This window comes from Prionailurus bengalensis, chromosome D1 (assembly GCF_016509475.1).
Source record: "Prionailurus bengalensis isolate Pbe53 chromosome D1, Fcat_Pben_1.1_paternal_pri, whole genome shotgun sequence".
Lineage (NCBI taxonomy): Eukaryota > Metazoa > Chordata > Mammalia > Carnivora > Felidae > Prionailurus > Prionailurus bengalensis.
Window position 1 is genome coordinate 49,383,007 of NC_057346.1, and position 24,696 is coordinate 49,407,702.

General features: G+C 37.2%; 1 protein-coding gene across 4 annotated transcripts; it reads right to left on the reverse strand.

Moving 5' to 3' along the window:
- Positions 1–70: 70 nt before the first annotated feature.
- PCF11 (PCF11 cleavage and polyadenylation factor subunit) lies at positions 71–23,713 on the reverse strand. 4 transcript variants are annotated; one of them, XM_043580095.1, is made up of 16 exons: positions 23,198–23,713; positions 19,351–19,476; positions 17,250–17,438; positions 16,702–16,896; positions 14,641–15,758; positions 14,073–14,253; positions 13,483–13,966; positions 11,373–12,937; positions 9,708–9,807; positions 6,553–6,672; positions 5,942–6,044; positions 3,855–4,038; positions 3,183–3,338; positions 2,840–2,932; positions 2,295–2,330; positions 71–1,188 (listed from the first exon to the last, which is right to left on the reverse strand). In XM_043580095.1, the coding sequence occupies exons 1-16, from the start codon at positions 23,387–23,389 to the stop codon at positions 973–975; spliced, it is 5,058 nt and encodes a 1,685-aa protein (XP_043436030.1). In that variant the 5' UTR covers positions 23,390–23,713; the 3' UTR covers positions 71–972. The 4 variants fall into 4 exon arrangements, with proteins under 4 accessions (XP_043436030.1, XP_043436032.1, XP_043436031.1 ...); XM_043580097.1 differs by having other exon boundaries at positions 13,876–13,966; positions 23,198–23,712; XM_043580096.1 differs by having other exon boundaries at positions 5,942–6,047; positions 13,876–13,966; positions 23,198–23,712.
- Positions 23,714–24,696: the final 983 nt, after the last annotated feature.

Consider the following 24,696-nt stretch of genomic DNA (forward strand, 5'->3'; position numbering starts at 1 on the left):
GATGAATGAACAAAGACGTAAGAAAAAGAAGCCATTCTAAAGCCATTGAAGAAATAAAAAAGATACAAACTTGAAGTTTCTTCATCATTCTATTTATTACATGTATGAATATTAACATCTCATGGTATCCATCTAATTCAGTCAAAACCAACAAAGGAAAAAGGTTAACCATGTTTCAAATGAACATTCTTACAGATTCCCCTGTAACTTAAAATAGAAATATGTTCATCTGCATTAAATTGTTTGACAAATTTGAAAAATGTCACTTAAAAAAAAAATCACCTTTAGTACTTAAATATATCTGTTAATCGCTTGATGGTATCAGTGTCCAAGTTCAATAAAAGTTGCTTCATTAGATACTTTTCAAAAATGGACATCTGGATGGTTCTCTATAGCTGGAGAGATATATATGCAAAGTCCTATTTCGGTTTAAAAAATTCTTCAAGTCTGGCTTTTCTATTTGAGAAAAGTCCTGCAGTGCTCTCTCACAACCCTCATTTGAAGGATAAAACTAACCAGAATTTGCTTCTTTAATCATGTGAAGCTACTAGAAAAAAAAATCTTTTATGTTGAGGTTGCTGTTTAATTCCATTTTCACCCAATAAAAAGTACAGAAACACTGTCTTTATTTGATGGTGTGCATAAATATTACACTCCATGGATAGCAAAAATATTTTTTATTTATAATTTACAGTTTCACAAGTGAAAATCGTACATTTTTACACATACAATTTCATTTTGTTAAATTTGCACACATCTACAGAACTTTCACACAACAAGCACCTGAAACTGTGCAGGCAGTAGGAAATGCAAATACTAAAATGTATTTATTAACCAAATGATAGCTGAAGGCCCTGCCTCAGCTAGACAATTTATATAGATATATGTCTATATATACATAAAAAATTCTTCACCTTCTAGATCCAACAGCAGCTTTTTTTTAAAAAGAAAAACATACCTTTCTCATTTTATTTAAACTGACTCGACTGTATCACTTTCTGTTTTAATTTCAGTGGGTGTTGCTATGCTTTCCTCTGTACAAGCTGGTGGGGTATCAATTCGTTCTTCCTTAACTTTGGGACTTTCACAGGGTTCCTGCAATTCATTTTTGACAATGTTCAACATAATGTTCAAAGGGTTTTCAACTGGTGTCTTGCTGGGAGATGGTGTACAATCAAATGAAGATGTCTACAAAATGAAAAGCCCTGTGAGTTCTAATTCAAGTTCAAAAGTACCACATTAGTTTTATTTATAAGACCTTTGTGTGGACAAAGAAACATACACATAACAAATAAATAATACCTGCTTCCCCATACATTATAAAAGCAGGCAAATAAATATACTGAGCATTTAATACATCCTCAGCAGTGATCTGAGCTAAGAAAAGCAGTAACCACTGTCAGGCCAAAGGAAGTTGATTAGATATACTTCTATATTTAACCCCACAGAGATAGTAACCCCTACATATACTATGGAATTGTGACTATCGTAATTTCAAACACTCTGACCTCACAAACCATCAAATGTCCTAGAATGTCTACTCTCTTTTGATTACCTAAATGTATCTTCCAAACTGCCTTTTTAATTTTTATTTATTTTTTTAGTTTTTTTTAAGTTTATTTGTTTTGAGAGAGAATAAGCAGGGGAGGGGCAGAGAGAAGAAGAGAGAATTTCCCAAGCAGACTCCGCACTGGCAGCACAGAGCCTGAAGTGGGGCTCAAACCTATGAACTACAAGATTACCTGAGCCAAAATCAGGAGTCTAACGCTTAACTGACTGAGCCACACAGGTGCCCCTCAAACTCCCTCTTGAACCAGTTAGTGTTTATTGTTTGGTTTTAAGAAATGGTTACTCTCAAATATGAAAATTTGAACTTCTGAAGTCAAGACAGGTCTTTCAGATTTCACATGTGATCACTTTAAAATTATTCCTATGCTATAATATGCTAAGTTTAAAAAAAAAAAAAAAAAGGGCCGTAAACACTACCCATAACTAGAAATCTGTTCACATTATGATCATCCTCTTCAGTTTCCCTCACATTTCTCTGGGCCTACTGTTTTAGTAAAAAACATCAAGACTCAAGTGAATAGAATTCAAGGAATACAGAAATTTCAAAATCTAAATCAGATCCTATCAATCTAACACCAATATTTAGTGAACAACCTAAATGCTACATCAAAACACAAAACAGCTCAATAAAGTTAAATAATATTGCTCTGATGCAAAAAAAAAAATAACTGAAAATAGAATTTATTAATGTACATGAGAAAAAACAGTAATCAAAAAGAACTTACATTTTGATAATCCTCGTAACATGATGGATGATAAATCTGAAGCAAAAAGAAAAACAGTAAGTAGGTATTCACATGTGTGTTCATTTCCAACAGACTATTCTGATAGGATTGTCTTTTTTAATTTACACTAAAAAACAGCTACCTTAGAAAGGTGGCAAAAATCACTTGGTCACATATGTGGATAAAACAAAAATTTCATCCAGTTTCTCTGTAATCTTGCTTTATACATTTAAGTAGATAACATGGTATACTTTTAAGATAGTAACAGTTTTTTTATGATGAATTATAAATTCAGAATTAAAATGATGTGGTTTAGGTAAAAAGAAGATTGACTAGATTCAGATCTACTCTGGGTTTATCGTTAACTAATTCTGCAACTTATATAAAATGAGTATAGAACCAATTGACTGCTAAAATAACTTCCAACTCAAACACTCTATAACTTTTTTATAAGAATCAAAAAACAAAAATTTTTCTTTCTAACTGGTGAGCTAGCCCCTACAAAAAAAATCTAATCTTAACACTTATAAAGAATTGAAAATTACCTTTCCATCTACTCTAATAGCATTTTTTAAATGCCATTCCTCCTCTTCTTCATCCCAGTATTGTTCAAATTGTTCTTGACAGATTTCACAACTCTAAAATAGAATCATAAAAATGAAATTTACAGAACACATTCAATCAACTTAGGTAAAAACATATAAACATTTTATTAAGTGGAAGAAAACTTAAGTGTTATCTGGAAGTTCAATATATAAATACAAAATAAGTTCTAAGGATTTTGCATTCTTCCATGCAAAAATAGTTAACATTTATTTTGCTGTTGTTGGTCACTGATAAGGAACTCAGGGATGACCAGAGGTAGAAAATTTAATATTCTTTTCTTACCTCAACTGCTCCAGCTGGTCCAGCAGGTACACTTTGGAACTCCTTTTCTTTTGCAGCCTCCTGAGTTTTGAGCACAACTTCTTCATGCACCTTTTCAAAAAACTGGCTCTTTGCACGTTCTTCCAAATCAGCTATTTCCTCAAATTCTATCCAGTCCTTAAAAGGAGTTGATTTAAAAGGAATATTTTCATTTGTTTCTAAACTTTTACTGCTTATCTTCAATATAATAGCATTGAAAGATAAGGGTACATTTACCTATAATATGCTTTAATATTATTTAAAATTATACTTTCTCTGTGAACCCCACAACTTAGAGACAATACAAAGCAACTACTGAACAGTTAAGTTCTTAATGTTCATTTTCCATTACCTCTAGAGTTACAACTACTAATTTAAACAAGATAAATTTCACATAAAATTTTTGACAAAAAAAATAATGTCATAGGAAATTGGAATTTTACAGCTAGTAGAAACTTACGTCTTACTCTTATCTCAACAAAAAGCAAATACATACTCTTCAAATTTATTTTAAAAACGTTTTATATTCTAGGGATCAAATTCTATTTAGAAAATTGATGAGATAGCTCCCAGCAATTATTTAAACTATAACACTTTTTAGAATGATAAGATTTAAGGGTTAAAAGATGGTTTAGAGGTATACTGATTACTTACTGTTAAACTGTAGTACCAACGTCTATGAGTGACTTTTCTACTAACATCTTTTTCAGTTCTGTTTTGCCGATAATGCCAGTCCAAGTGGTCTGCATATACATCTGTCTGTGATGTTGTAAACCTCATTCCACAAGAGTAACACTGAATACCAGTGTACAGTCGATTTATAACGCTATCATAACGTCTATTTTGAAAAACAAAGAAATCATCTTTAGTTCTGATAATGTGGAAAAATGGCCAAAAGCTGGCTGAAACAATACCTAAGATCAATATTGTTCTCTAATATCATGTCACTGACCCTCTTTAAATTAACTTTGGTGAATTTTAGAACATGGAGTCTATCCTCTTATTGATAGGCCTGGCCCAGTTATTTCCTTTCTAGCTAAAAATGGAATGATCATCTGCTAACTAATAAGCCAATTGCTGGCCTGCTCTTAGATTAGTGTCAACATCAAGGTGGACATGGCAGATGGGTATGGCAGAACAAATGGATTTCACCTCTTCAGATCTTTGGAGTTCTGAATGACTCAACTACCCCACCCTCATCTAAAGAATGGTGAAAGTAGTACAAAAGAAATAATAATAGTATACATAACTAAAAAGAAAAATTAGACTCATGGTAAACTAAGGTCACCATCAGTTCTTACAATTCTGAGCTTCCTATTTGGAAAGAAACAGGTATACAGACCAACTAACTGAATAAATAGGGCAGTTATGAACTGTTAATACTAAATAATGATTTAATAAAAATGGTTTTATAACTATGTGGGGAAGAGTTGGTAGGACAGTAAAAGAGCTGGCTAAATCTTCATTTTCAGGAAATCAAAAGATTGTCTAAATGTGATAAATCAAGAAATCAAGAAAAATATGTATCTTTTAAGAAATAGAGAAATGCAAGGAACCATAACTAACAGTTAAAAATGGTTTTAAAAAAGCGTCTGGGTGGGGGTATTGGATGGTTCAGTTAAGCATCTGACTCTTGATATTGGCTCAGGTCATCTCAGGGTTCGCTGAGAGCGAGACCTGCATCCAGCTCTGTGCTGACAGGGTAGAGCTTGCTTGGGATTCTCTCTCTGCCACTCCCCACTCACACTCCCTCTCTCTCTTTCAAAATAAATAAATAAACTTAAAAACAATTATTTTTAATGCTTCTGGGTAAAGAGTAAAGCCAGGAAAAAGGGATACTATCTTTTATTATAAGCCTTTATTAGAAGACTTTCATTATAAAGCTTTAATTCCATGAATTACAGTTAAAAAAAATTGAGTTTTAAAAGGTGTAATCCATTAGGTGTCTATATTTTTATGAAGTATTCATAAGGATATAATAAGTCCATAAAGCACCTTTAACTTTTTTTATAGGAGTAATACACACAAATAAAATATTAGGAAAAAATATGCACCAAATGTTAAAAGAGTGGTTATCAGTAAAGTTGGAATTGTAGGTTAAATTTATTTTCTTGATTTAACTGAATTTTCTAATTTTCTTTTTTTTTTTTTCTTAATTTTTTTTTTTAAAGTAGGCTCCATGCCCAACATGGGGCTTAAACTCACAACCCTGAGATCAAGAGTCACATGGTCTACAGAGCATGTAGGAATTTTCTAACTTCCTACAATGAATATGCATTACTTATGAAATGAAAATAGTTTTTTTTTTAAGTTCTTAAATACTAGACTATAAAAATCTCATTTTCCTATCTTCAAAAGCACAAGAATATCAAATACAGAAAAAATGATTAAGAGAAATGGAGATAAAAGGAATACATGATGATTAATACCTACTATTGTAACTCCTTGTATTTCCTATACCAAATACAGATATTAAAAAATTGAAATTTGGGGATGGTCTCTTGGCCTAAATACTTGTGCAGCAGACATATTTTAAAACGAAATTTAAAAACATAAAGGCTTCTTGAAGTTTATGTTATGTATATTTCACTACATTAAAGAAAAAGAAAACATGCTTCCTAAATTTTATAAACACTTGAAAGAGCGATAAAATGAATAGCACTAATAATAACATCCACTGTTTAATTAAAGTCATTGTCCCATTTATCTTGGAAAATTAGAAAGAAAATTAGATTACATACTGTTTCAGTTCTTCAATTGTAAAATTGGTAAGATCTGGAACATCTTGATCTTCATTTTGATCTTCCTCCTCTTCAGGGGCAGGCTGAGCAGCAACTTCATTTACTTCTTCAATTGAAAAAAAACAAACTTCTCAATACCGTTCTCTAAGCATTCATTATAGAGGAATACTAAAGTGTCATAAACATACAGAGAACCCCATCTTGTCTATTCACTGTATTTACTGACCAAGGAAACAAATACAATTCTTTGTTTTGATAACTGAAATTAAGTCTGATTTCTTAAAAGTCAATTTTCATGAAATTTTATTTCATCAATATTCAAATTATTTTTAAAAACTAAATCAATATAAAATAACTAGTAAAAAGTCTGTACATGGCATTTGCACGAACGTTAAATGAAACAATGTCCACTATAAAGTTACTAGTACCATCTTAGAAAATTTTTAAAGTATTTCCTTATAAGCCAATTATATTTCATTTCCAGAAAAAAAATAAAAATGCAAAATTTTAATGACTTTTACCATAACTTATAACATTATAGCAAATCATACATACACCTTTAAAACTTAATAAAGTTTTGTGTACATGCAGTATAGAAAAACCATACTCACGTGTTGTAGCTGAATCAGGCTGGGACAATTTGAGAATTCCTGTTTTTAGCAGTTTTGAAAATAATTCATTTACATCCACCTGACTGAGATGATTATCAGGATATGCCTTTGGAAGGGCTCCTTTAAAAAAATAGCACTCTTAAAATGAAAGTAGAACTCAAAGATGTAAATCATACTATGCATTTTTCAAAGTTTTCTTCAAGATGCCCTATCAATAATAAATTTGGGGAATGCATGGGTGGCTCAGTCAGTTAAGCGTCTGACTTCAGCTCAGGTCCGGTCAGTGAGTTTGAGTCCCATGTAAGGCTCTGTGCTGACAGCTCAGAGCCTGGAGCCTGCTTCAGATTCTGTGTCTCCCTTTCTCCCTGCCCCTCCCCCACTCATGCTCGCTCATGCGGCGCGTGTGCACGCTCTCTTTCTCTCTCTCTCAAAAATAAACATTAAAGAAAATAAAAAAATAAAAATAAATTTGAAAAAATCTTCTTCAGGATGAGTGTAATTATCACAGAAGCTCCTAAAGTGAACTTTTCATTTAGGTCAGCAAGTCCTCATCTCTTAAAAATATATTCTAAGACAAAGATTAAAAGTTAACACTGAAAACACTGATACTTTATGAAACTTTATAAGTACTTTATAAATACTTTATTGAGCAGGGATAAACCCACGACAGGGTATCATGACCTGAGCCAGAATCAAAAGTCGGACGCTTAGCCGACTAAGCCACCCAGGCGCCCCAATTACTATTCTTTAAATCAACTGTAAACACAGTATTTTAATGTATTTGTATGTCACTATTATCTATTATGCATCTAACTATACCTCTAGAAAAAAGTTCTGAACTACTAAAAATTTCTCTTCATGACAGGAAATTCAGTTTGCATCCACAATATACATAATCCCTGCTCTTAACCACTGCATACTGTACCCTTAGCACAGTCCGTTGTACACTGTGGGCTAATTAATATTTGTTGAAATGTCTGAATACATGAATGAATCAATTAACCTCAACAGTCAATTACAACACCATTTCACACCCTAGTTTAACATTTACATTTCACTGGGATTAGCTATTTATGTTTCAGAGTTGTAACCAGCTATTCACAAGTCTGTGAGCAGCTGAGTTGAGTGATCAAGGGCATGAACTATGGAAACAGACTCCTGGGATTCTAACTGGAAATCCCATTTTCTAGTTGTGTGACATAACCAAGTTGCATATCTGTGCCTCAGTTTTATAGGTAAAGAAGAGTCATCCTAGAACAATACCTAGCATACAGCAAATGATCAATATGTTTAAATATTTACTACTAGGAGGTGTTTTTACTTTCATTTTCAAGAAGAAACCTTAAGAGAAGCTGAATATAGAACACTGGATGCTTTTCACACCTCTTTAGTAGGAGTGAGCAGAACCTGGAGTAAGGCATACTTAACATCTCACTCAATTCCTCCAACCTACAGGAAAAAGATGTGATTTCCTCTGTGACATTGCTATGCCCTGTGTGTATACACATGCACCCCAAGGTTGTAAAAACAAAAAGAAAATTTGCAGTTTTTGCACACTATCTCGTGCTACTCACCCCAACATAACAAATCCTCTACTCAACAAAAAAAAAACTGAGTTCTAAAAAGAATACGTTAATACAGCACATGTTATGAAGCACTTTTGCATATACTACCTTATTTGACTCTTAAAAAACAAACTTCCCAAGCAAATACTGACTTTATTGTCTTTCAAGAGGAAGCAACTGAATCCCGGAGAGGATATTTGCTTATACCCTGCCTACCTATAAAGTAGTAAAGTATAGCTTCTAACACTGGTCTTCTGACTTTAGATCCCAGTTCTTTCTTCCCTTTTCAATACGGTGACAACAAAAAAACATTTAAAAAATATTAATTTATCCTGTCAATCTAGGAACTAAAAACACAAGTGTTTTTCAAATTAATTACATGAAATACTTGTGATGACACAATTTAAGAACTAAATCATAAACTAGAACTTGACTGACTAGGCTTTCCCTAGTTACTTCACAAGTTTTGGAAAACTCCCTAAATTTGTAAACTAAATAGTGCCACGCTACAGCATGTTTCTGAAAGTGCCTATTTTAATGATTAAAAAAATAAAGCAAGTACCACTACAATTTGGTTGGGCTAGTTCTCAATACACTAAAGCTTTGCAGTTATTTTATAAAATACCATAATTTATATACTTCCCATTGTTTTCAAATTAAATTTAAAATTCACTTTTTTTTTTTCCATTTATTTTGAGAGGAGAGAGAGAGAGAAAGAAAGAGCGAGAGAACAAGCAGGAGAGGGGCAGAGGGAGATGGAGAGGTAGAGAATCCCAAGCAGGCTCTGCAGCATGGAGCCTGATGGGAGTGCTCATGAACTCATGACCTGAGCCAAAATCAAGAGTCAGATGCTTAACTAAGACACCCAGGCACCCCAAAACTAAAAATCGCTTTTAAAGCTCTCATATCCAATACAGTTACTGTATCCATAACAATACTGTTATGCCTCATCTCGCAGTAACAGAAGAGCTTCTCAGGGGACCTGGCTAGGGACTCAGGTTTTTCTACTTTTTTGTTTTTTTTAAGAAGGCTCTACACCCAACCCAGGGCTTGAACTCACAACCCCAAGATCAAGGGTCACATGCTCTACCAACTAAACCAGCCAGGCACCCTATTTCTACTTTTTTAACATGTTGTGTACAATTATTATTTGAGTGCCCATAAAGACATATGAATGAATCAACTTTATAAAGCAAAGTCCCTAGTATTCACTTCGTGTTTGCTGGATCATCACATATACACAAAACAAAAACTCAAAATATCAAATAACTGAGATTTCTGAGGTTTGTCATTTATTTCATTTTACCTCAACACAAACATCACCCTTTACTCCACCCTCCACAGGTTTCTTTCTTTTTTATGGTCTACAAAACCCTGGCTGACCATGTCTAGCTATAAACAGGATCCAAGTGAATACACATAAACAGTGGAAACAAACTCAAAAAGGGAACACAAATTTCTAGCCAGATTAAATTTCTCTAAACTGCATATCCCCTCTCAAAATTGTCATTTCCTAAAACTGACAAAAATAGCTACTCAACAAAACAGTATTTGTTTTTTGAAAAAACGCTAAGTTCAGAAAGTACATACCTGAAGGATTCTGAACAAATGCTCCAGGATTTTGTGGATGAACTGGTAAAAATTGTTGTCCTTGGCCAAATGCTACTGGCTGAGCAACACCAGTAAGAACCTTTAAGAGAAACCTTGGTTTTAAAAAAGAACATCCTTTCTGTATTTTAACTAAAACTTTAACATTCTGATCATATAAAAATACCGACAGATATCGTAAGGTCTGGTTTCTACAATAAAAATGTACAAGTGTAACTTAACTGGATCACTTCATTTCTAGACTTTCTACAAAAATGAAACAATACTCCCTTACCTGTTTCATGGGTTATAAGATATATGAGAAGTTTAAGATACCATGCAAACATAAGATAGCCAACAGTCTGTGTGACCTTACACAAATCACTTTACCTTGCTGATGCTTTCCCTTATTTTACAAATAGAACTGATATCTAGAGATATGACCTGTACACAATCATAATGGCTAGCTGTCAGCAAAGCTGAGGCCAGAACTGCTGACCAGACTCCTTCCCACAGATATGAAAAGCCTGCTTTAATCAGCAATCTCTTAACTCTTTTTTGATCATCCTGCTTGAACATCATACTTTGGGTTGCAAAGTAGACTGTAAAAGACAAACAACTACTGTACAGACTGCTTGCTATCAATAATGCTTATAACACATTTTAAAATCTTTTTGTTTTACATTTTCTTCCATGAGACATTACTACTATAAAATGAATCTGTCCTAGTAAGGAAATGTCAGTGCCTAGAAAAAAAGGGAATTTAGCCCAGGAGAATTTCAGCAGGCAAGCAAAGTAGTCATTAATCACATAATGTAAGCACACTGCTTTATAATTACTTCAATACGCATTTTAAAATATATGCAGAACAAAAGCAAAAGAATACCAACAGATGATTGTACAAGTTGAGGTGATGCACTGAATGTATTTGGGAGACATGTCACAAGTTTCCTGTGTTTACATTAATATCACACAACTGTATTCAACTGGAATCACTGGAAAGGTGGTGAAAAGTAGGAAGAAAAGAAAAAGAAAGGCTGTAAAAGCATGGGCAGTTTGATTTTATTTAACTCAGGTTAAGGAAGTTCTTAAAAGTCTAAAAATCCAGCTCCCTATAACTTTAAGGGGCTCCACAGTTCTACAATGTAGCACGAGTCTATGAAACAAACTCACAATTGTGTAATACTTTACTACCTTTGAAACCAAAAAGGAAAAAACATAATGGGGAGGCTATGCATGTGTAAGGGGTAATATGGGAAATCTCTGTATTTCACAGCTCAACTTTGCTGTGAACCTAAAACTATTCTAAAACAATAAAGTCCATTAAAAAACAAACACTGTGTGTGTGTGTGTGTGTGTGTGTGTGTGTGTGAGAGAGAGAGAGAGAGAGACAGAGACAGAGACAGAGAGAGAGAGAGAGAGAGAGAGACAGAGAGAGAGAGAGATTTCTACAGATCCTGGGAGACCTAAAATCAATTTTGGATTTAAATTGCAAATTTAAGGCTCAAGACTCTCATCCCACTTGCCTAGCATGTGGACTTTTGGAGTACCTTACAAACTGTCAATCTACAGAATAAATTATTTCCTAAAAATCTTCAAACCCTAGAAACATTAAAATGGTCCACATCTGCAAAGAACATCATTTTAGAGTAACTACAACAGACTTACCTGTTGAGACGCCTGAATATTTCCTACTGTTATTGGAGCAGGTAAATTGCCAAAGTTTCCAAATTGGGAACTCTGGAGATTCTTTTCATCAAAATAGTGTCCAGAAGCTCTGTTAAGGGGATTCGAGAAACTCTGGTTTCCAGGGCCATGTGGTCCATTAAAATTTGGTCCTTGAGGTGAATCAAACATTTGTTCATGTCTTTGGAACTGTAGTCCTTGGGATGGGGCATTAAAAGCATTGCCAGGTGGATCATTATATGGACCAGACTGATTGAAAGATACTGATTCAAGCCTTTGTGAAGGATGATTGTCAAATCGTGTGCTTTGAAGACCAAGAGGAATATCAAACCTTGATGCTTGCTGGTGTTGTGGGCCATCAAATCTTTGAGGTACACCATCAAATCTTGGTTGAACCTGCTGTCCAGGTGGTCCATCAAATCTCTGTGGGCCTGGCTGACCAGTTCTTTCAAATCTAGGACCTGGCTGCCCATGTAATCCATCAAATCTTGGCAAGAGTGATGGCTGACCTGGCTGCCCATCAAACCTTAAAGCATGACAACCTTCAAATCTTGGACCACCTTGACCTAGAGGCCCTTCAATTCTCAGGCCACCTCCTGGTACAGAAGGACCCTCAAACCTCATTCCACCTCCTTGTTGGACTAACGGTCCTTCAAACCTGATCCCAACCCCTGGCTGACCATGTGGACCCTCAAACCTAAGGTTCCCACCAAGTTGATTATGTTGTCCTTCAAACCTCAAACCAGCCACTGACTGACCATGGGGACCCTCAAACCTCATTCCAACTCCCTGCTGTAGCAAAGGGCCCTCAAATCTGATCCCACCTGCTGGCTGACCATGAGGTCCATCAAACCTAATTGCAGCCCCTGATGGACCATGACCCCCTTCAAATCTAAGTCCACCTACAGGCTGACCTCGGGGATTATCAAATCTAAGTCCACCCACAGGCTGACCATGAGGTCCCTCAAACCGTAGACCACCCACAGGTTGACCCCGATGTCCCTCAAACCTGAGACCACCCACAGGCTGGCCCCCTGGTCCCTCAAATCGCAAACCACCTGCAGATCCCTCAAACCTCAGACCAGGTGAACCTTCAAACCGAAAACCTCCTCCTCCTGCCTGACCAATCGGCCCCTCAAACCGCAGAGGCGTCCCTACTGGTCCTGGAGGACCTTCAAATCTCAAAGGACACCCACCTCCTAGCTGACCTTGTGGTCCTTCAAATCTCAAAGGGCCACCTCCCCCCATTTGTCCTGGTGACCCATCAAACCGAAGAGAACCTGGTGTAGGAGGTCCATCAATTCTAGGGCTTAATTTATTAGGTCCTTCAAAAATCATCTTGGTTGGGCCATCTCTTGTTACTGATGGCCTACTAGGTCCATCAAATAATGGTCTGTCTTCAGCTAAAGCTGTAAGTCGCTGATTTGTATCGAGGCCGGCAAATCTTGATGCTGGGCTATCTACAAATGGTTTATCTGAATCTTCATATCTAGGTCGCTTAAGTGGAAAACGATCATTGAATGGTGACCTCTGCTCTTCTCGTACACCTTTTAAAAAGAAAAAGATGTTATTTTCCCTGAATCTGAATTTTTATTAAATTATCTTAAATCTTTTTATTCTCATGTAAATGTTTAGCCAAAAATATCCAAAACTATCTCACTTTATTAGAGGGGAAGGAAAAGACAGCATATCAAGCAGCAAGAAAGAGGATGCCCTCTACAGTCAGACACACCTGGGTTTAAAAAAAAACAAAACAAAAAAAATCCCCATTTTGTCAACTAATTATTTGACTTTGAGAGCAAGTTATTTAACCTCTCTGGTCTTGCTTCCTATCTGTAAAATGGGATAAAATATATTTAATTGGGTTATTGTGAGGATTAAATCAGACATATATATAAAGAACCTAAGTCAAGTACCTAACACATAGGGTGGCCTTAAGTATTAGCTCCCTTCCCTTCCCTTTGAGGGGAAAAAATGAAACAAAATAAACAAAAGGTAGTCTGAACAGTCACAGAAATCCATCCCCACTTAGCTTGTTCATTTTCCCTTCACTGCTGATTCAATAGGCATAATCTGATTTAACTTTTTCTACCTTTAGCAGAGACTTGCTCGTCATGTCTTCTCCGGCCCTCATGGGGTGAAAGATTCTCAGCATAAGTACGACTCCCAGATATAGGAGAAAGACGTCTTGCTCTTTCACTAAATTGTTCTTTTCTGTCAAACTGTGCTCCACTATTCCTACTTGCATGTTTACTTTTGGATGGCTCACATTCTATTCCAGACAACAAGGCATCGGTCAAAGGGTAGTCAAAAATATCAGGATCTAAGAGATCAAGTCTTGGAAATGAATGCTGAACCTGTGTCCTTTTCAGTTTTGCTTTATGTTCATAGTAGGTTAATTCAGCATCAGATAAGAGAGGTTTCTTTTTTAATCCACCTTTATTTTCTTCTGTAGGACTATCCCGTACATTGCATCTATGTTTACCTTCTTGATACTGAAATAGCTGTCGAATTTGATGCACAACAACAAGGAACTCATCCTGTGTAATTTCACCAGATGCTAAACGTTCACTCGTCTGTGTAGGGGTGATAAAAGGAAATCAAATATTTTAAGTATAAAAAGCACTTACAAAAAAACTTAGACAAAAGAGAATAATGACTACATGTGGTCATAGTAACTACCTTTTGAAGTAATTCTCTTTTGCTTGCAAGAGTTAACTCTTTAGGAATCTGAAGATTGGCATCTACACTTAATCGATGCTGCTGCTTTGGGGTTCGAGGTGACAAGATTCCTTTAGTGCTTGACCAGCTCTCCCTATGCCTTAGATGAGGAGATTTACTATGTTCATCACCCTGTTGTAAGCTGAAACCACAAAAACATGTTACTTCATGAAAATTTTTTCAATTACTCAGGACCATATTCCAAAAGATCTGGTTAAAATGAATACATGTAACTACAAAAGTTAACTAAATGATTAAGAGCCCAAGGTCTGAAGTCAGGAAAATCAGACATGAATTCTACTTCTTGCATGTCCTAGACGTGCAGCTTTAGGTAGACTAGTTAACCTTTCTAAACTTGTTTCCTTATCTGTAAAATAGGAATACTAATGGTATTTCACCCAATTACTGAAAAATAAAAGGAAAAATAAAGCACTAATTACAGCATCCAATAAATATTACCCAATTTTAAAATTAAGACTGTCTTTAAAACATACGTTATTTTACTTAATTAAAAACATTAACATCCTACCTTTTATTTTCTTCCCAACCAGATTTCCATCTTTTGGTAGACTTGGAACTTTGCCAATTTTCTATATTCTCCTTTGGTTCAGTGCCGGATTTTGTAGAATGCTGATTCGCAGCTTCTTGTGGTCGTTCCTCTTCAGTCTTTTTTATTCGCCTTGGATCTCGAATATCTTGTTTATTACTCCTTTTAGCATTTCGCTCTTCCCTGGAAGGTAGCGTAAACTCTTCCATATGTGATTGCTTAACTCCTGATTGGCGAATCTTTCCAGCTTTGGGTGTGGAACTTGGAGACATACTCCTCTGCCTTCGTTTGGGTGACCGCCTATCTCTTCTCTTTGGAGAATGTATAATTGGTGATCGAGACTTGGGTGATCGCGATCTTGACCGCTTTCTAGTACTTGATCTCCCTGGTTTTGTCCCTTGTTTTTCTGATTCTTCCGTTATTGTATCCTGCTTTTGTACGATGCCATTGATGATTTTATTTCGACTTCCAACGAGTCGGTGTTCAGATGATTTCATGTGCTCATCTTTGTCCTTTTTTTCTGCAGTTTTTCTCTTGTCTTTTACATCATCATCTTTGCTATCAGTCTTATCCTGAAGATGTTTTTTTAACCTAGGATCTCTCTTGCTCATATCCGACACCCTTGCACTTTCAGATTCTTGATTTTTCAAGTCTTTTGTGTGGGATAATTTGTTTTTCAAAGGTGATGGTGATTTAGATTTAGATTTAGATTTAGAATCTAATTGGTCAAGTTCTTTCTTGGTTATTTTTTCACCTGATTTGCTTTTCTCTTGCTTGGATGAATTTAGTTTTTCAGAGGGTACAGTTTTACTTGTCTTAATATCAGATTGGTTCAATGTGTTCATTAGGAATTCTTTCCTGTGACTCTGATCTTTTCCATGCGAAGAATGTTGACTCATCCTATTAAGACGGGGATCCCGATTAGTTCCTTTCAAATCCTGAATTTGTAAGGATGGACCTGGACGGCTTTTCTCTGGTTGCACAGGAACTTGATGGGGAGGTTTAACAGCCAAAGGGGGAATTTGTGGAACATGTAATTTGGATGGTGCAGATCCAGGACCTAAGTTGGATGTCTCCTGCTGAACGCTAAGAGAAACTGCCTGAAATACAAAATAAACATTTATGTTAATACATAAAACATGCAGATTATCTGTCAGGAAAACAAAAAATAAAGAATGTAATGTTTTTTCAATAAATCCATTCAATACTACAGTTACATTGTATACTTCTAGTGTTTAAGTGGAGATTAAAATGAAGAGAGAAAGTTCATGTACTTATGGGGCTTGTTATTTCTTACTAGTCCTTTACTTTGGGGTTTTTGTAATGTAATCTTTAAGAGAATGAAAAAAACATCCTCCCTCTTCCTAATTATGCAGGATTCTGAGCCAGACTGCTACTAAGAAATTACCAAATAAATCACTGCACCCTAGGTGCACAAGAATCAGAGTCATTCCAGCTAAATTTTAGGTCATAAAATTTAGTTCCTCCTAATGTCACTGATAATGAACTTGATAAAATCTTGCCTTCCTGCACTTCCTCACTCTCAAATTCAAGTGCTAAGTAAAATAACTTAGTAAAAGGTCATTCATGCATGGAAATAGGTAATCTTCCTGGCCTCCTTAATTTTGTGATGGCTTTTCTTTCATAGGCTTTAGGAACTGGATTTCTACTCCTGAAACCTAAGCTCATAAAACATTAAAGACTACGCACACCTTCACAACAACACACCTAACCATCTTGGGACAGGTCTTGAGTCCACTTGATATAATGTTAATTAAACTAAGGTGTTATCTTAAAAGATAGCAATTTAACAGAAAAAAGTACTTGAAAGAAACTAGTGTATAGTTTATACTCAAGTGAGTTTTACAATAAGGAAATAAAAATTTGGTGTAATAAAGGTACCATAATTTACAAAATAAATGTGGAAAAAGAATACACTCACTAATAAAAATAACATGCTAATACAATTCAAATACAAAATAATTACTTCTCTATCTGAAGACAGGTTTAAAATATTTAAAATGCCAAATCTCCTCTACTTACCAGTTGTGCCTTAGCTTGCTCTAGCTCAAGCTCCAGCTTTTTCTGCTGAAGTTCTAACAACTGTTTTTGTTTTGCCAGTAACTGCTGCCTTATTAGTTGTTCTTGAGTAAGATTCTTCTGTATATCAGGAACAATTGGAGGAGTGGAGATGCTAGGGGAACTGACCACTGTGCCAGGTGTTGAAGGCTCTTCGGGCTATAAGAGAAAATAATGTGTTAAAAATATATATTTCACGGCTAAAAAGGAAGCTAAAGAGGAACTAAAAATTATCAGCTGACCTCTTAATAAATATTATCCATAATCATAAATGGCTTGTCATGTTTAAAGCACACAAAAAATCTTCCAAAAATTTAAAAACCGAAATAAGGATATTATGTAACACCACAACAAGAAGAATGTACTTTAAATGCACTGTGAACCTGAGTGAAAAAAAAGTTTTTTTGTAACGAAACTAATTTAGCATGGGGTATTCTTGAGATTTCAAACAAGAAATTTTAGGTAAATCGAAATCTGATAAAGTATTATATACCATTCATATTAAAACTTACCGATTTATTTAAAAATTTAGGATTCACATGGATGCTAGATGTATTCACATTGGGGGGCAGAGGTTTAATAGGCCAAGCAGGATCTAACGAATTGACTCTGACATCCAGGGCATAAAGTTTCTTCAAAGGGAATATTTCATCCCATGTGGAACGTAATTTAAATAAACTTTTTCTAGTATTTTCATCCACCTAGAACAACAGAACAATTCTATGGCTTGTTAAGTTACTATAGAATGTTTTAATTATTAAGAATTAAAGCTATATAATAAATCTCTGTTCTCAATACAGCAAACATACTACTCATTCATAAATATGTACAACAGTAATAACTTATTAAAGGTATATTTGGTTTGAAAATGTAAAGTTAAATAAGAAACTTCTCCTTCAAAAAAAATCAGAAAAATTAAAGTCATTGTCCCCTGGCCTTTATGAAAGCAAACAACTAAGCAATTCTATTTTTAACAGTACAAAATGTTTCCAAATTTTAGGGCTTGATATAGTATTCCTTATGTTACTCTTACTCTGGACAAAAGTGTAAAACAACTAGAAAGTAGTTGAACCTGTAAGACAAATCTGTCTCCCTAACCAATCTTCTGCAATACAATATGGTTGGCACCTATGAACAAGTTATTTGTGGTATGGAAGGCACCATAAAAATTGAAATTCACAGGTATCTTACCCACTCTTGAGCTTCAGTGTTACCTAACTATGACAGGAATAACAATAACAATGATATTCAGAAACTAGTTAGCAGAGACACCTAGTACTTGGGAAAACTGAATTAGAATTTTAACTTTAGGATAATAAAGCCTGGCCTATATAAGTCTTTAGAGAATTATATTTATTATAGTCATTTTCATCAACTGCAGGGTCAAAGCCCTGTTAGATTCAGTAATATTCTACCAAACACCCAACTAAATTTGAACATAATGAAACTGAAACCAAGAAGCTGGTTTAGCTCCCCAACTCCTGTAATGCAAAGTTGGCTTCTTAGACTACAGCTTCAGGTAAGCAGTATTTAGCCAAAGTCTACAATACACTATTCATCAACAAGCCCCTTAATACAATTTGAAACCCAGCTTTCCAAATTTCTTCTGCATATACTTACTAGCAGTATTTTTTTCTAAGAACTGAGAAGAAAAAAATTACTCAAGTAGCAACCACTTGAGTAAAACAAACAAGTAACAAACAAGTAAAATCTGTTCTAACAAGTAAAATCTGATACTTCTTTCAAAATAATTCCAATTCTCCAAGTCTGACAACTGTAAGATTTCTCCAAACACAACAGGTTCAGCTAATAAAAGATAAGAACTACCATTTTTTTATGTTAGGTAACAAAATTTAAAACTACTTATTTTAAAGGTCCTTTTGCTAAGTGTGAAAGATCAAGTCTGACAGGAAGAGAATGGATTACTCCAGCAAATCCCTTGTCTTCCTCAGCCTAATACTGTATTAAACAAACTACCAGATACAATGTTATGGAAGGAAGAAGTTGCAATCTCTGGGTATAGAAACTAACAAGCCTCTCTTCTAAACACTAAGAGGGGATTAAAAGTATTTCCAAAATAACTTAAAGCAATTAACTGGTCCACCATTCACACATACCTATTACATTCACAGAAAACACACTTGAACAAAGTAACAGGAAACATTTCCGGGGGCGGGGGAGGGGGGGGGGAATCACAAAAGTTTCAGGCACCAATCACAGGCTGGGACACACAGGAAGATTATGCTTTTCCAGATAGGAATAGTCAACATCCTAACACCAAAAACTGCAACAATGAAATTTGAAGTATTCTTGATAGCTTCAGATATTTTTGCCCATATTCTAGTGATGGAACAGACCTTCAATCAAATGAACTCAATTAAAAACAAAACAAATTCTAAAAGCAAACCCCATCTATTCTTGAATGGATAATGGAAAAGCCCTAGAATCTGCTTTAAAGATCTAACATAAAACACTAACTTTAGCATGGTACTTGATAAATATCCAAGAGAATAAAACATTTCACCACCCAAGAAAACCCAACACAAACACAAGTATTTATTTAATCAGGAACACATTTTTTAAAAATTCAAATGTTTCTAAATGCATATATACCTTTTCAAACACACAAATAAATGTTGCAACTAGATTTTTAGTAAAGGCAGTGAGATACTCTCTTCCAACGTTTTTCACGATAGAATCCATAAGGTACATAACAGGAAGCTTCTCTGAGGAAGGAGCCTGAAGTGATAAAAAGAAACTGAGAAGTTTAGTATAATGAATTGTCACCAAAGAATTACTTTTAAAAGTGAGTTTTCAAACATACAATACAGATTTCTATTCTTGTTGACACTAAATACTTTCGAATTAATATTAACCTTTATGAAACTTAAATGTTCATTCAAGGTGTCATCTCTTAAAATGATCTTTAGTTGAGCATATAAAATTAGCTCAGAAATACCAGAAAGACAAACCGTAATCTTTAGCACATTCATTTAACACTCGATGTAATTTCAGGTTCATACGGTAAACAGACCCGTGTTTTAAGTGAGCAAAAAGGGGAAAGGGTATTTTCTGTAACCCAAGTGTAAGCTTTGTGACTCCCATTAACTTAGAATAGTGTGCCTAGACTCAACGAAGTAAAGTTTCCAGACTTCTGGCAGAAACCCTAATTTTCATAGGCATATTTTATATGTTAGACTCTATGACGCTTTTGTTACCTGTAAAATCATTAGGATTACTTTTCTATAATCCAATGAACAAAGAAATTAAGTACACTTCATATATGAAGTTAATGGCAAAAAACACTCTGAAACTTGCACAAGGACATGCAGGAAGGTGCAAGTTGTTACTGATACAAGAAAAACTGGATGGAGCAGCTGCTGAGTCATGTAAATCAGGTTGAACTTGACTCTGGAAACCAGGATTTGTCCTGAAGATTTTCTTCACAGCATGGACTCTCCGTCGAAATATTTTTCCTCTGACATGCACAAACCAGTGTTTCTAAATTTGTGCAAAGCCAGTGTGGTGATCCTGATACAGGTGGCCCTTTCCAAAGCAAAGAAATGTTGCCCCCAGTTCAACTGCAATGCCTAACCCACCACTGGCTTTTAGAATGTACAGCAAGTTTCCAGAAAGCATCAGCAGGTTCACAGACTTGAGGAGCATTAAGACACACCATAAAAAGTGTTAACTCCGACTCCACAGGAGCACCCATGATTTAAAGACAAAATAAAAAAAAAAATTATCCCCATTTACCCATCCCATGTGTATCGGAATCTTAACCCTGAACAACACTTACCCATAGCTATCTGTAGCTAGGGTAGGCTCACAGTTCTGCAGTACACAACGCCATCATATTTCACAAAACCAATTGCCCATACAAGTGTGTGGAAGTGCTCTTGCTTCTGATAACACCTTTACAACCAAAGTTGGCCAAGGAAACCTTTGAATAACTTTGTATGAAAAATTTCTTTTAGGGTCCTAATAAAAGGGTTCACAAGGCCACTGCATGTGGGTATACTAGTAAGTACCAACATGTCCAATGCTTTATTGCTGTGTCTTTATCTTACCATGTCATGTTTTATACCATTTTAGTCATTGTTGTACTTATGAAGACAGGCTCTCTTTAAAACCAAAATCTGTTCAGTAGGCTAATTTTTTTATTGTACAAGTGAATCCTGTATGTAATATTTTTTTCACTACTACTGCCTCATGGGAAGAGTCAAATTAGGTGTGAATCCTTTAGTAATGCCGAGACGCTAGAGAATAAGGACACAAACATTCACCTCCAGAAACACAAAACCAAGCCAGTTTGCTACCAAATGACAGAAAATCCCTCCCCTCACCCTCAACCCCAACCCTGATTATTTCCCCAGTGACTTTTACATCTTTTCTTTCCTCAACCTGGCTTTCCAAAAATAACCAGGAAACGTGTGCCAAAAAAATTTCAGCTTTTATCAGCAAATAGTCCATCTATTTTCACCACTCTGTGTCGCCATACACAAATACAAATTTTAATGTGGTCACTATCGTCAGCATTTAGTTTTCACTTCTCGAAGGTCTTCTGGATCCATTAAAAACCAGCAAGGAAACTGTTGAGTGACAACCTGAACTGCTAAATATTAGACTCTGTGGAATATTAGTAATCCCCAAACTACTAGGTAATTAGATTTTAAAAATCAATGTTATTTAAAAAAAAAAGAAAGAAAGAAAGGAACACAAGTGTTTTGTTTTTTAAAAAAGGCATTCAATGTCAAGGTAAGCCTTCAACAAGGCAAAAACTAAGTTTTCACGTCCAACATGTTTGTGATATCAATAAAAAGGATGTTGAGTATGAGGAATGCTTCCTTTTTAAGTCTCATACTTTAAAAAAAGAACAATAGCTGTTTCACAGACATTCACAGGAAAAGGTGAATGAAGACTTGTATTTTAGCTGTCAGACTGAGCATGACAAACTTGTTGGGCCCTTAAAAACAAAACAAAACATCTTTACTTTTTTGTCCTCTTTAAATTAAGGTATGAAAGGACCACCTGAAACCGTGTATCTTGTGAACAGATTTACCCAAAAGAGTGGATGGAACCTAAAGAATGAACCCAAGTCACTTAAAGACTTTTGTTTAAAACACACAACCACGTAGATAAAAATAAGTCTTGGAAACAGATTCTACACCTTACAAAGGTAAATAAAAAAGACAAATACATATTTTATATGTTTTATTCACAAATTTTATAATACCAGTCACACATTTCAAAACCATTTATTAAGAGTCAGACCACTCAGTTGTACACTAGACAGAAACCGCCTCTAAACAATATATTGGTGGTTGTTGTTAAAGTGGCCTTTTAAAAGGGGTTCACTCTGCTAAAAGGAGGCTCATCCTGTTAATTTCAATCACTAACAACTAGAAAAAACTGAACCATAGTACAAGCTTGAAAAATAACTTAAAACGTAATACTGGGAAGCTATTAAAACTCATTATGATAACTAAGTTTAACAGTAACTTAAATGACATCGCTCCCACATGAATCCACAGAAGAGGAGGACTACAGGGAAATATAGGGTGGCAGAGGACCACTTCTGTCAAGGGGTGAAGAAAAGCACGTCTTCACTATCAGGGAAGGGAGGAAAAAAAGAGAAAAGGAAGAGGAGGAGGGACTGAACTTTTCAAAAAAAAACTGCAAGTACTTGTTACCCACTGGGCCAGTTCTCCACCTACAGGTTGGATAAGATCTCCTCCCCCCACCCGAACCCCGCCCGAACCCCCAATTTCCCGTATTTTGGGGCAAATTAGACCCTCCGATAGGAGAATAAAAGTTCGATCTGGCCGCCCCCACCCCAAAACGGGGCTGACGGGTGTGAGCAGCTGCCTGGCTGGCAGGGAATGGATTCTCCTCTCTTCCCTTTCGCATCATGTGCTTTTCAGGCGCCATGTTGGGCTCCTAACAGGCGGCTGCTCCACTCGGGGCCAATTCCCTACTCCCACCCACCAACAGCTCGCTCCCAGGTCCCCCTTCACCTCCTTCCAACCCACAGAGCACAATTACCCAAAAGGGTAAGGGGGTGGGGGTGGGGGCGGGGAATGGGAGAACCACCACTCCCCACCTTCCCGGGGGTTAAAATGGTTTTAACTCTTACTTCCCCACACCACAAACTGCCTTTTAAGTACCCCCCTCCCCGAAGGGCTCTATTCAAAACGTGTGTGTCGGGATATACAATGCGGTGGCCTAAATAGGGAGTTGGTAAGCGGAAGTGGGACTCCACCCTTTATCCTCCCCACTCCCTCCCCCCCAAGAGAGGCCCACGCTCGAAGCCTGGGCCAGAGACCGAGCCTGAGTTGGAGGTGGAGGGTTGGAGAGGAGGAACACTGTCCCCCTTTGGATGGAAGCGAGACCTGGGATGAGGCTGACACTAAAATCAGGGAGTATTAGAAGAATAGGAGGCTGCGGGGTGTATAAAAACCTTGGCGGTTTGGGCCTCGATGAGAGAGACGATCTCCTTGGCGAAGGGCAGGTTCTCCTCGGCTAGAATGGTCAGCATATTGATGTGCGGTTTGCTATTGAAGGTCAGGTCTTCGAGTGATGATTGATAATCCCGACAGGCGTCCTCCCGGGCCCCCGCAGTACCGGCCTCGGCCGGCGTCTGCTCTGACATTGCGCCGCGGCCCCCCTCCGAGGTCCGCCGCAGCTGAAGCTGAAGCCGCTCTCGATACCCCGCCTCCCTTCCGACTCCTCTTCCTCTCCCCGGGTCTCTCGCGGCTCCGGCTTCACCACATGCTGACCGCGGAGGGGGGTTAGGGGACGACACAGGGGGAACCTCGGGTATGAAACGCCGCCGTCTCAAGGGTGATCTCCGTCCACTTCCAGCCGCCACAGAAGCTTCTTTCTCCACAGACACAAAATGGCGGCGGCAGTGGCGGCTCCAGCTCCGAAAATGTCTGTGTTCCCAACCGCTGCGTCGTGCGAAATGAGCAAGGGGAGGGGAAATGTGCGGTAAAAGGGCGGGGCCGTTGAGAAAACTAGGGGTGATTGGTTCATCCAGTAACGTCACAAGCCCCGCCTTCGGCCCTTCCGCAGGGCGTCCTGGCACCGCCTTCTTCTCCCGGCCCTACCCGGGCTTTCGCAACACCTACTGTTCAGAGGTGCGGTGAAAAAGACGGCCCCTCTCATTGGCTGATTCATAAGGGACTGTTCGGTCATTTGTTACCATAACAACCCATTCAGGGAGGCCAATAGGCTTGGGGGAGCCTGTTCCCGAGGCCCAACCCAACCAGTTTAAGGAGAAAGCTCAGCCGTTCCCTCCCCTCGTCCCTCCCTCCGCAATCCCCTAGCCACTGAGCGGTTCCGTCAATCATCCTCCCTCCCGCCTGCCCTGGCGGCCGCGGCCAGGGGGTGGGGGCTGAGGGGAGCGAAGGCTTTCGGCCCGCCACACCCCACCTCGCCGCTGGCGACTCAGGTGCTCCCGAGAGCCTGGGCGGGTCCAGCTGCGAGGCAGATTGTCCCTCCTGGAACTGACACAGGGAGTGAGACGCCGAATTTACCCGGAACCTGGGGAAGTGGTCTCCACGCTGCTTCCAACATCCACAAACAAAAACACCTAGGCCAGCTTTCTTGAGTCGAATCCCCGGGAAAAGGCTTTTATTTAGAGTTGTGTGCGAAAGGCTTTTCCGTAGGGATTTGGAGATCTTTGGGGAGCCGACTCAGATCTCTAGGAAGGGTTTCTCAAAAGCCACACCCAGCCTCTAGCCTGATATCTCCTCTGTCTTCAATCTTCACTTCGAAACAGCCTTAGAATACGCTATTTGGGGCACGTAGGAGAGAGTCTCTTCGTGCGAGCGTCTTTTCCCAGACTTCTAAAATCCTATTTGGAGGCTGGAAGTGATGCTCTCGAAACACAAAGCATTCAAATAGTTCTGCCCTAGAGCTGCATCATAACACAATAAACTAAAAGGGGTGACTGTT

What these genes read in the sequence shown, in the direction of transcription:
- PCF11 (XM_043580094.1), bottom strand. Translation starts at nt 23,389, where the DNA reads ATGTCAGAGCAGACGCCGGCCGAGGCCGGTACTGCGGGGGCCCGGGAG. An exon ending in ATTTGTTCAGAATCCTTCAG is followed by an intron (nt 6,673 to 9,707) that starts GTATGTACTTTC and finishes ATTTTTTTAAAG; the next exon opens with GAGCCCTTCCAAAGGCATAT. An exon ending in ACAATTGAAGAACTGAAACA is followed by an intron (nt 4,039 to 5,941) that starts GTATGTAATCTA and finishes TTTTCAAAATAG; the next exon opens with ACGTTATGATAGCGTTATAA.